At 42.7% G+C, this 12,202-nt stretch overlaps 1 protein-coding gene across 1 annotated transcript; it reads right to left on the bottom strand.

Moving 5' to 3' along the window:
* Window positions 1–3,818: 3,818 nt before the first annotated feature.
* On the bottom strand, window positions 3,819–8,906 carry GCM2 (GCM transcription factor 2). Its single transcript, XM_086743021.1, has 5 exons — window positions 8,865–8,906; window positions 7,314–7,566; window positions 6,682–6,794; window positions 4,911–5,036; window positions 3,819–4,703 (listed from the first exon to the last, which is right to left on the bottom strand). The coding sequence occupies exons 1-5, from the start codon at window positions 8,904–8,906 to the stop codon at window positions 3,819–3,821; spliced, it is 1,419 nt and encodes a 472-aa protein (XP_086599147.1).
* Between the last annotated feature and the right edge of the window lie 3,296 nt (window positions 8,907–12,202).

Raw genomic sequence — 12,202 nt, 5'->3', positions numbered from 1 at the left:
AGAAAAACGCTAGAAATCCGAAAGAAATCCCAGAAAATCCCTGGGGAAAAAAAAAAAAAGCCACAACAGAATAAAAAAAAAACAGTCTCAGAGATATTCTGCTCTGTTACTTCATCAGTGTCTATAGAATAGCTCTGGTTTCCACCCATAGGGCTTGGAGGAAAGCTTGCCTCTCTTTAAAGATAATCATCCATACCCCAAAACAAGGATATCAGCTCAGTAAGCCCAAACCAGCCAAGATTCTGCACACCTTGTTTGTAGCACTTCGTGTATTTGAAAATCCCGGAGGTAACCTGGTTTCAGAAGAGGAGCAAGGGCTAAGCAAATTGCTCAGACTCTCACCGGAGGTCTTTGGCAGGACCGGGTGGACACACATGGCCATGGAGTGGCATAGCGTGCCAGGCTCTGTCCTCTCAGCAGGAGGAGATGGGACCATGAAATGCCCACATGTAGGTGCACCCATCAGGTGTGTGACATACAGCTGCGTTCGGTGGGTACATGGTTGAAAAACGTTGCCAAGCGGCCTCCTGTCTCTGGGAGGCATCCATTCAGCACTTGGGCTTTTAAACTTTGCCATTAAGAGGCTGCTGTTTTGGTACAAAGGGCAGCCTCAGCATGGGGACAGATAGCACTTTATCTCAGTAGAGCCCTTGTAGTCCATGTGAAGGCAGAGCCACAGGTGGCCGAGGTTTGAAAGTGCCTTTTTCCCCCTCCCTCTGTGGCTTTGCCATAACAACGTGAATTTGTTAGATGAAGACAACTGCTGCAGTACAGGATGTGGGCTGGTGAGGGGCTCCTCTCATGTGCTCGAGGCAGGACCAGAAACTGCGCTTGAAGGGGATGGTTAATGGAAGAGAAGCTGCTTATGACCAAAGGGAGCACATCTTTCTTCAGGATGCTGCTTTGCTTGAGAAATGCTTTTGAAGTCAATTCTGCAGCTATATAAACCAAGGAAGAAGTATTCAATTTCAGCTTTTTTTTTGTTGCAGAAGCCTTTACATTTATATATTTTGCAGAGAAAACTACATACAGCACTAGACTTTACCCATCTGATCTTTTATCTGAAAAAGGTAACATACAGCTATCTTGTCCCGGACGCTTGTGCGTGAAAGGGAGCAAGCACAGTGAAGACAGATTGCAAGAACCTTTAGAGTGGCTTTATTTGTTCTAGTGCTACAGATGATGCAGTGAGGTAATTGCTACTGTACCTTTTGGTGCGCTGTCACGTTTATTAGAAATAAGATATTACTTTTTGGGTGCAGACTTAACACAATTGGCTGCATTTTCTTAACTGATGTATAAAGTTTTGCTTAAGAAGCTGCATTTAAGAGCATAGCATGATGATTTAAGCATTCAGCTACAACAAGTTTTATACCAGTAATATTAACAGCACAGAACCCTCACAGCTTAACTTAATGTTTTAATACACTTGAAGCTTGAGTTGTGGTTGACTAACTCCTTTAAAATCAATATAAAATGGAGAAACATACAGCTTTAAAATTTTCTTTGACTTTCACATCTGCTGTGAATCTTTCCAGATTTTTTTAGTCATTGTGTTTGGCCTTATTCCTCTCCAATATGTTTTGTTTTATTTCAAACTTAGAAGGCTGTAAATCTTAATTTTTATTCTACACACCATATGCTTCAATATGGTTTGTAGTACAGATTAGAAATCTCAATTCTGTAAACAAGCCTAGCATTATATGTTCCTAAACTCTAAAACCTTGCATCAGTCTTTCTCAGTGGTAACTTGGGTGGGTTTTGTGGTTGGTTTTTTTGGGGTTTTTTGTTTTGTTTAAAAAAAAAAAAAAGGGAAAAAAAGAAGGTTAGTATAGGGGCTGATTATCAAACTGATGTTCCTCACCTGAATCATTCTTGTCAGGAATTTAAAACACCTGTTAGAAGAGTTGTTATGAGAGTTTAACAAGAGACAAGTGAGGTATACAGCAAATACCCTAAAAGACAAGGTAAGCTTGCTGCAGATGAATTCCTTTAGTCATTTTGTAAATTCCAGCTTCACATGGCTTGAATTTTTAGAATGCTGAACAATCCACTACTGAAGCAGGATACTATTATCTAAATTCCCATGGGGCTCAATTTCACTTATCAGACTGTGCACATTATTTTCATAAAAATACAAAAAGAAAGAAAATAAACTACACCAGAAATAATTATTTTAAAAACTCAAGTATTTGTACACCGTGCTTTGCAAGAAAGATTTGTTTAGTGGTTTGATGTTAGCATTACAAGGTTCTGTGTGTTGAAACCAACTAGCCAGCTGCCTACGTTGGTGTATATGATGCTTTGTTTTTAACCGTGATTTCACGTTTATTGAATGGGTACAGTAGCATGCTGTTACTCAAAACCTAGCAAAAATACACATAAACCACATTTTTCAAAGATATTTGAGTGTCCGAAAAGTTTAAGATACTTGGTAACTTAATAATAAGGATGATGATAATAAATTCTGTCACCCTAACCAACACTCTGTGTCTACGCAACTCTTTAGCTCAGTACACATGATTTGGGTCCAGGTTAATTTCCCCTGTACTAGGCAGCTTTCAAAATCCCTAAGTTTTAAACCAGCAGTACTCCACCATTTCTGTTTCTTCCTGGCCTACTGGAGAACTAGTCCAATTAGCTAAGAATCTGGGGATTAAAGTCCTTGAGTTTTCTTTGTTTAGCTCAAGGTATCTAGAAATTTTGTTTTCTGACCTCTCAGTCTGTTGGTTGCTTCATTTCCAGGGGAACAGTGCTGTCATGGGGAGTTACAATTGCAGGGAGAAAAATGACTAGGACAAGTCCCTTGAAGGAAGGAGAAAGATCTAATGGAGATGCAGTGTAGTAAGGCAAGCCAGGAAGGTGTGTTCAACACTGACCTGTACTGCTAAGGAGCTGGGATGTTGCGTTTTTAGACAGGATGGAGTTGTATTTGTGGGTAAAGCGAGTTTCTGCAGTAATACCTGCACAGGATTGGTCTGATCAGCTTACCTGTCCCCTTTAGAGAAAAAGCAATTTCACTGCCAATGATTTTCAGGACAATATAGACAACCCTGACACCCACATGATGCTGGGTGGGCTTGGCGGGGGTCACCTCAGCCGCCTTGCCTCCAGATTGAGTGTTGCAGGGGGGTGGTTCCCGGTGGTGGTGGGACTATGCCCGGGCTTTCCCTTTTGCATAGAAGGACTGGACAGTCTCTATTCTTGATGCAAGGGATCAAAAAGCAGCATGAAGTTGGCATGTAGGTTTTTCATTTCTCATTTCCGAGAGACCTAGTTGGTCTTCCTGTTCATTAAATGGATCAGGGCGGGTGAATGCACTCTTCAGGTGAATTATTCTGCAAATTGCTTTCATTTATTTTATTTCTTTCATTGTCTGTCATTTCCTTCAGTTGACTATAATCTATAGCCACCTTCCTTCATCTTTTTTTCCATTACCTCGCAAGCATTTTCTTTTCTACAGGTGGAATGTTTTCCCTCAAAGCTGGAGGCATCTGGCAGGATGCACTCCACTGTGTGTCAGAGGACGCTGTTGTATTCCAGAGGTGCCGTGCCTCCATGTTGCCTTCTCCCAGGCATGTTTGGTGCTCAGCTCCTTGTGCCATTTTAGAGATTAGATGGGGTTGGTTTGAAATTTTGTATGAAATATGCTTCACACAGAACAGTTCCAGAAAGGCACTTTTGGGGGAATAAGCTGTTGTGATGTACTGCTTCCTCACGTTTCCTCAAATCACAAGCCAGTGGGCTTAGCATGCACATGGTCAGCACAGGAAAGTGTTTTCCCATTTGCATCTATTTGCTGGTTAGGCAACATTTAGTCAATATTCAGCATTCTCAAACCTTAAGGTCTGGCCTTCATGCTCAGCATAGCTGTTCCCGAGTGGTGGCCCGTATCGATAGGTCTCCACGTTCTCAGCTGGTTCAGGCTTTGTGGGGACCGGGTCATGCTGGTAGAGCAACGCCGACTTTATCATCCCAAAGTCCTCCTGAATCTTCATCCCGGAATAGATAGTGCCCGAGACGTTTTCTGCCACATGGGTATAGCTCTGAAGATTTTTCATATCGCAGAGGTTGTCACTGTATTTCAGCGTGGGCGGCTTGTAGGCCTGGTAGGACACCTTGGTTGTGGTTGTGATGACGGTTTGCAACGGTGGGGCAATGGGAGAGGAGCTGGGACCGTACCTGCAAGAGTAGTCCCCACCATAGTAAGGGTGGTTAGTGCTTGTTTGCATCTGTCCATAGTCACCCCGGTCTCCACTGCCAGTTTTCCCCCAAGCTGGTTTCAGTCCGTGGTGTCTACCGGGGTTATCGAAGCTTTTGTCATGGGCGGTCACAGCATTGTAGTGAGATCCGTTCAAACTGAGGGGGTCGGCATCTATGGCAGGATTTGCCAGATCTTTGTAAAATGATGGGTAAGGGCTGGAGCTTATAAAGGCAGGAACTCCAAACTCATAGCTGCATGGCCTGGGCATGTAGATCCTTGGATTGGGGCACTTTGGGTATGATGATAGCTGGTCATCTTGAAAGCTGACTGAGTCATAAGATGCTTTGTAGAGGTCAGCAGCATTTTGCAGTGAAGGGTAAGACTGGGCTGGAATCGAAAAATTGGTGTCTGTGATGATACCGACCCTTTCTGGGCCATCCATGCAGGGCAGATTCTGTAGGCTATTGGCGTAGCTGCCACTCTCGTGGTACCTTCCTCCCTGACAAGGACAAGTAGGCCTTTGAGATTTGGGAATCGATACTGCTCGCACACACGTATATGTCTCAACACTTGCACTATGCTTATTTCACCCCCAAATGAACAGATGTAGCGTGGTGTAAAGCTTTGTTTTACCCTGGGATCCCTGGTATGTGCTTACAACACCTCTTTAATTGACTAAAAAAAAAAAATAAAAATCTTGACTTACCTCTGAGTTTAGAGGTCTCTTTTTCTGAGAATGCTGAGAAAAGGATGTTTGCTTTTTAATTGCACTTCGTCTTGCCTCTGCCTCCAATTTACTCTCTGGCCTGGGGTGGTCATGGACTCCTTTAGCCTGAATTAGGATTAACAAAGAATTAGATCTGAACTGGAAGGGGGTAAAAGAAGAGAAAATACAGTAAGTAGAATAAGAGGTAGCCACGGCATGGTCTATAATTTGGCGCAACAGAACAGGGAAGAGAAACTAAACAAAAAGGAGGGATTAAATTAAAAAAAAAAATTAAAATAAATCATGATTTGCAGGTATAGATATAAATATATATATAATATAGATAGAAGTCTATCTAAAGTCTATCTATCTAAATACAGATAGAAGTAAAAAGTGAGGGAGAAGCCAGTGAGGACTACAGAGCTGCAAGGCTGGACAATGAAGGAGTAAAGGTGTTACCTATGTCTGTGACATTCAGGAATAGCTGATCAGAACCAAGGGGAAAAAAAGGATTATAAATTTAGTCTGGTTGGTTTTCTGCAGTCCAGGATCTCAGTTCTGCTTTATAACAGCCACCGCTAAAACAACATAAATAGGCTTTGAAGAGGTTTCACACCACCAAATGACAAATATTCTCTACTCTAAAAACAATAAACACCTTCTGGAGTAGGGCTGAAAAGTATACCCTGAAAAGCCATCCAAAAATGCTTTGAAACATCTGTGGGTGCACAGATTTACGTATCCAAAGCTATATTGACATATGATAAAACAACATATTCTATGTGTCCTTACATTTCCCTAAAAGAACCTGCATTTAGTCCCTAATACAAAGTTGGAAACTTAAAATCGCTTTTGAAATGCCATCCTTTCTCAAATAATAATTAACTTCCAAGTGAAGATTTACCAGCTATTTTGATGGTAAAAATCTTCAGTTTTTTGCACGTCTGTCACAGAATATCTGAATAAAAAACACTCACCAAAACCCACATGAGAATTTGGGAATGTGGCCAGTTTGCTTCTCTTTACTTACTGGAGAACAGAATTCACTGCAGTTTAGGTCAGGGGAAAAAAAAAAAAACAATCCGGTAGAGAACGTAATCTCATAGAACAGAAGCTTTTTGTGAAATTTTTGTCCTAATGTTGCTGAAGAAGAACGAATCAACATGAAATGTCAAATTTTAGCTTTCTAAATTCCCTTTTCACTGAAAGTTTTAAAATCCTTTTAAAATTCAAAGGTTATTTTCACATGAAGTGGAATTTTCACATTCAAACTTGTGCAATTTAAGTGAGGTTTTCCTTTCCCCATTTATTTAAAAGAAAACAAATATTATGTCCTTGGTGAGATTCAGTTGTCAGATGTGCCAGTGTGCAGGACAACCTTTTTATTCATATTTCTGCACTGTAATCAGGAGAATTTTAGACATCCGTAATGATGTTATAGTTAAAAATGAATATAGTTAATCCTCAAGTGCTGCTTTTATAAAGACAGCCGAGTGTTATTGTTTTATTTGTTCTTGCCATGCTTGTACCACAGAGGAATCCAGTCATGGACCTGAACTCCACCATGCTCACTGTTGCACAAAGAAAAAGAAGAAAGAAAAGGGGAGGAGGAAAGACATCTCTCTCTCTCTGTATATGTATAGATATAGTTTCTCTCTATATAGATATTCTAGATATAAAAATTATATAGAAAATATAATTTTTATATATATATCTTATATAAATAATTTTTGTATATGTGTGTGCGCCCATATGTATGCATGCTTTTTACCTGGAAAAATATTGCTTTGCCGTCAAGCCTCCAGAAGTTAGTGACTGGATAGCCACTGTGTCCTCGGCAAGGAATCAGCTGAAGGGCCGAGTTACAGTTCGGGCAGGCTTTCTCTGTGAACAGAGATAAAGAAACTGCTGAAGACACCGGTTAAAGGCAAGGGTGTAGTCTGAGAGTGAACAGAGCTCAAGAACAATATGATCAGCCTTCACTAAAATTCAGACTAAAATATGATATTCAAGGAAATGCAACATAGAATCTTAAGGTTGGAAAAGGCCTCCAAGATCATCAAGTTCAACTACAGCTGTGTACTTGATGTAAATGCTAATGAGTGAAAGAATTGCAGATCCATTTCCCCTTAAGTATTTACAGACAGATCATAGAATCATAGAATGGTTTGGGTTGGAAGGGACCTTCAAAGGTCATCTAGTCCAACCCCCCTGCAAGGAGCAGGGAATGATGCTTGACAAAAAGAGGTGTTGACAAAATTTGGAAATAAATGCATTCATCACTGTTTTTGCAGTTATGCCCCAGTCTGCGTGCAAGTAAGGGTGATCCCAGTTTAGAAATCAAACACAGCTGAACGGAATGGGGTCCCTTGGCCATCCCAGCTCTCTTTGGGTGCTTCTCACTTTGCTGCTTCTGCCGAGCCTTGTCGCATATGGCGGGGCGAAGCTGCAGCCGGGCTCCCCCGGGCAGAGCGCAGCTCCTGGCGCACACCACCACCCCCAGGCAGGACTTCTTGAGGATCTGGCAGTTGTGGTTGTTGGTGTTGCGCATGGCCCAGCCGCTGAGGTGTCTCTGTGCATTCTTCTCCTCGCTGGAGTAGATGAACCGCACGTAGCCGTCGGGCCATTCCTGGAAGGTGTCAAAGTGCTTGGGCTCCTGTGGCAGGGCGAGCAGGGGTGGGAGAGCAAGGCAGAAAGGAGGAGAGCAAGAGAATATTAGCGGGATATCACAACCTGATGGTTTTGCCCTGTTGCAAAATACACAATGGGAAAAGGACTTTTTCTATAACACTAAAGCAGCAGAAAAAAAGATCTTGAAATAATAGCTTATTCAGAAATGCTCTGTAAAAGAGGAAAAGCAGTCTGATTCCACATCTCAAAATAAAGTTGGGATCCGTTCCTCTCTTGCATCACGATCCGTGATAACATGGTCTGTTGCCACAAATGCCTCTTTGCAGTGAGATTACCCAGCTGTAAGGGATCAGCCTTGCTACCAGAACTTACTGGTCTACCTCTGATGTGGCCAAACAGGACAGAAGCCATGCCACTCATACTTGCTATTAAGTTTTCCTCCTTATGGGATCGTGCACCTGCAGACTGGAACCTGAAAGTTTTAGCTAAGGAATGTTTTCTGAAAGCGTTGAATAAGGCTTCTGCCAAAAAAGAAAACTAAAAGAAAAAACTGTAGTTGCAAATATACTTCCAATATATACAGAGGCTTAGGGGAAGAACATTTCAGTTTCGGATGTCACTGGCTTTCTAGACTTCCTTACCAATATATAATTACCAGAAGAAGGAATGAATGACCAAGATTTAAAACACCAAATATTTACAGTATAAATAAGAGTTCCTGCCACACTCATTTAATGTACGTATATCCCACATGTGAGCAATCCCAGTGAACGCAGGGAAACTACCAGCACTGTAAGCATTAAGCCATTCTGTGATTGCATGGGCTCTGCAGAATTAAATAAACTCCAAGATGGAAAAAGTTGCAAGTTAACAATGCATTTGGAGCTCACTGCTAGAAAAACAGTGGGGTGCTCATTGACAATGAAACGTAACATCAACAAATGTTTAGACAGCTTGAATTATAGTAATAGAAAATAGTCAACCCAAGCTTCTTTTCAAGATTTCTTTAAATGGGGAGCAAGAGAGAAGGAAACTGGCCAAATAGCAGAGCTGAAGGTTGCTTTAGGAGTTCACACGCAGCCGGCCAAAGCTGTGTATCAAATCCTTAATTTTTATTGCAAGTCATCTTGTAAGGACTGCTGCAGCCCATCCGAACACACATAACTATCTTTGGAAAAGTGTGTGGGAGAGGTAAACCATCCACAAAACCAAAGCTTTCCTCAGAGGGAAGGTTTCCCACCCCTACCCCTACCCCTACCCCTCTGTTCGTAGCCGGCCGGGGATTTTCCTACCACGCTCCCCGCACCCCGTCCTGCCCGGTACCTGCGGCAATTTGGGGTCATTGATGTCCCAGGTGAGCTTCATACCTGGAGGCAGCGGCAGGCACCCACTCCCGGTTTTTTTATGTGGTCAGGGGCGTTCCGGGGGGGGGGGGGGGGGGGGCCGCCGGCCCCGCAGGCGGGGGCGGCAGCAGCACCGCCCCCCCTGTACCTCGGTGGGTAGAGTCTGCTCCCCCTCCGCCCCCGAAACGGGCTCCGCTGCCGTTACCTGGAGGTGGGGGGGACAGCTGACGAGGTCTTCCTCCCTCCCCCAGCACCGGGGGGGGGGGTGAAGGGGGAGGGGGCGTGACCTCTGCAAATTTGAGCGGGGTCTGGGGGGGGAGGGGTGGTGTCAAAGGGACTGTACCAACAACCTGCTCTTTAGAGTTAGGTGTGAAAGAATTAAGCGTTATTAATTTAATTTTAACAAAATTAAAATATTTGTTTTAAATTAAAAGCATTACAGTATTATTTTGTATATTATAATTAATATGTTACTTTTATATTTGTCTATTTTAATTTTAAAAGTTAAATTATACATAACATGATGGAGACGGGACCGTTGAACGCCGAGCGCTGCTGTCAGCCTTTAATCGTTCCCTCTTGGGCTGAAGGATTTTCTCAGTAGCTTCCATCCCCTCTGGCCCCCTTCTAAAAACTTTCTGGAACTTTACCCTTAGTTTTTCAAACCGAGGACCAGCCTGCAGCAGAAAACGCCGGCTGTGCCCCCCCCTCCCCGCCCCCGACAGAGAGCAGCCCCCGCTAAGGCGCTGGGCTCTTCTTTTGTGTCGTTCCCCCCTCCACACACCCCTCGCTCGGGCGAGGAGGTCAAACTCCATCACCTGGGTGCGGAGGGGCCATTCCGAGCCGCCTCTCGCCGCACAGGTGCGGCTTTTTACTGCGTGTGCCAAAACCACCCCCTATTCCCCTTTCCTTTTTCTCCCCCGTACCAGAGCTGGGGAACATTAGGAAGCGTCTCTCCTTCACCCTTCAAACGCGGGTTTATCCAGCGGTAGCTGCCTGTGGTCGTGCCAGGGTCGTGGGGAAGGGGTGAAGTGGCCCCATCGCTTTCTTCCCCCTACCCCGGTCCCGTTCCCGCGCCATGGCCCAGGTAAGGGCCGCTCCCTGCGGTGGGGAGCCGGCAGCCGGGCCGGGGGATTTGGGGTGGGAGGGATGTGTGGGTAGGGGGGGACTCAAGTGATGTTTCCCTGGGACCACCCGTGGGGGCTCCGCTTCAGCTTCTCGTGGTCGTGGCTTCTGTAAGCCCCTGGTTTGGGGGTGTGGGGTGGTTTGGAAACTTTGCTTGTAAAACAAGGAAGAAAAATCAGTCCTTTAGGAGAGATGGGGTGAGGAAATGGTCTTCAGCTTTTGGGCAGGAGTTTTTTGGTTTTTTGGTTTGTTTTTTTTTTTTTTGTTTGTTTTAATTTTTTTTTCCCTCTCTCCCCTCCTGTGTGTTTTTATCTTTCTTTTCTTAAAGGAAGAAAAAAGTGAAGAATGGAATAAAGAGATGAATGGCAACATGGCAGCCAGGGCAGAAGACTATGTAAATATTTTTTAAATGCACCCTTAGCTTTTTCTTACAAGTAGTTACATCTATATATATATATTTAAAGGTGCATTCTGGAATGGATTTGGCATGACCTAGAGTTTTTAGTAATTTAATGTAATGTGGGAAGTGCAGCAGAGCCCTTAACCTTTTCCTTAGTAAGTGGGAAGAAATGGTTGTCATAGTTGTGGGAGACAGTAACAATTACAAACTGGGTGTAATACCCGAGTTGCTTGTTTCCTTTAAGATTACTCAGTTTGAAAAGTCCTGTCTCTTTTGGAGATTAAGAGTGATGTTTCACTGTCATGTGTAACAGTAAAATGAAAGTAGAGAAACAAACTAAGTAAAAACAAATAAACAAAAACTTAAAATAACATTATGAGTATTTTCTCATCATCAGTGCTGCAACAACTCAAATGCCCATTTATTTTACTTGCTCGTTGTTTGCTTCCCCTCCCTCCGCAGCTCGAATCACTTCTCACTGATGCTTTTAAGGGGAAGGGATTTCAGAAAATAAGCGAACTGCTTCAGGAGAGAGAAATAGAGCCTCCCCAGAAATACAGCGAATCTCTGTTCAACCAGATAGACAAAGCACTGAGAAAGGCGAGTACCATAAATAATCTTGGCCATCTCAATGCCCAGCTCTGTGAGTATCAGACTAACGAAGCACTGCGCTCTGTTTTTCTGTAGGAGCTGGACAAGAACGAATTCCAGAATGTTTCACTGCTGCTGAAATGTATCCAGCTCTACTTTAAAAGCGATCTTCAAGAAGGGACAAGTTTGTTTATTGAGCAAGGACTGGTAGAAAAGATGAGTATAATATGAGTTAAGATGAGTATAAGATGAGTTACTAATATGATTTAAAATTGCTTGCATCAGGGAAGGAACTCCAAGGAAGTCAGAATTAGAGGATGGTTTGTTGGCCATGCAGAAATGAAATATTTTTTAATATATTGCGTAAGCTGAGTGGGGAAAAAAATTTAATTTCATTACTTTCAGTACAGCAGTTAACACCATGACTTCACTTATTGCCTGACTTAATGGGCTTGTGTTGTTGGTTTTTTTTTTTTTTGTGGTGTGGTTTTTTTTTTTTAGCTGATAATGAGAGGAGAGGGTGAGTTTTGATGATTCCCATTTGTGAAATGATATAGAATTTCTAAATACATTTTAAGTGCTCCAACAAAATACAATTTTATTAATAGAACTGATGAGCAGTTTGTGCTTTTATAATTTTAAAAACTGACATACCCTTTCTGAAGGTCCTGTTCTAGATATACAGTAAACTAGATGCATTTAATCAGCAAGTGCATTTTATCTTCTGGCACAGTACTAATTTCAGCTGGCAATACTTGTAGTAGCAGAAATGCACTTGTGCCAAAGATGAGCAATACGTGGATCTAGCATAGCTAGGAGGGAACAACTCTGTTAGCAGAGTTGAACCAAGGAGTATTTAGTCCAAAATGGTGTAATCTTGCCTTATAATTATGCTTTTCAGGGATACAGTTGGTTAAAATTCCTGTATGGAAAGATTATTAACAAAGTTTCACCAATCTGAGCTCTGTACCTCCAGTGAAGCATAGATTTCTAGTTAGACATAGGTGTGTGATGCTGTGCAGTAGGTTTAGTAACATAAAGTATTAAAACAATGACTTTGACAAAGCTTGACAAATTTTGAAAACATTATTTCACTGTGAAGCGACATCCTCTAGAAATTTCCATAGGAGTAATGATGGCACCAGCACTGTGCGTTGTGTCAAGGAGGTCCTGAGCACCAAGAGCGGATGCCTTGAGATGAA

This window comes from Chlamydotis macqueenii, chromosome 2 (assembly GCF_036417535.1).
Source record: "Chlamydotis macqueenii isolate bChlMac1 chromosome 2, bChlMac1.mat, whole genome shotgun sequence".
NCBI lineage: Eukaryota > Metazoa > Chordata > Aves > Otidiformes > Otididae > Chlamydotis > Chlamydotis macqueenii.
The sequence above is the reverse complement of the archived record's forward strand: the minus strand, read 5'-3'. Positions and strand labels throughout refer to the sequence as shown.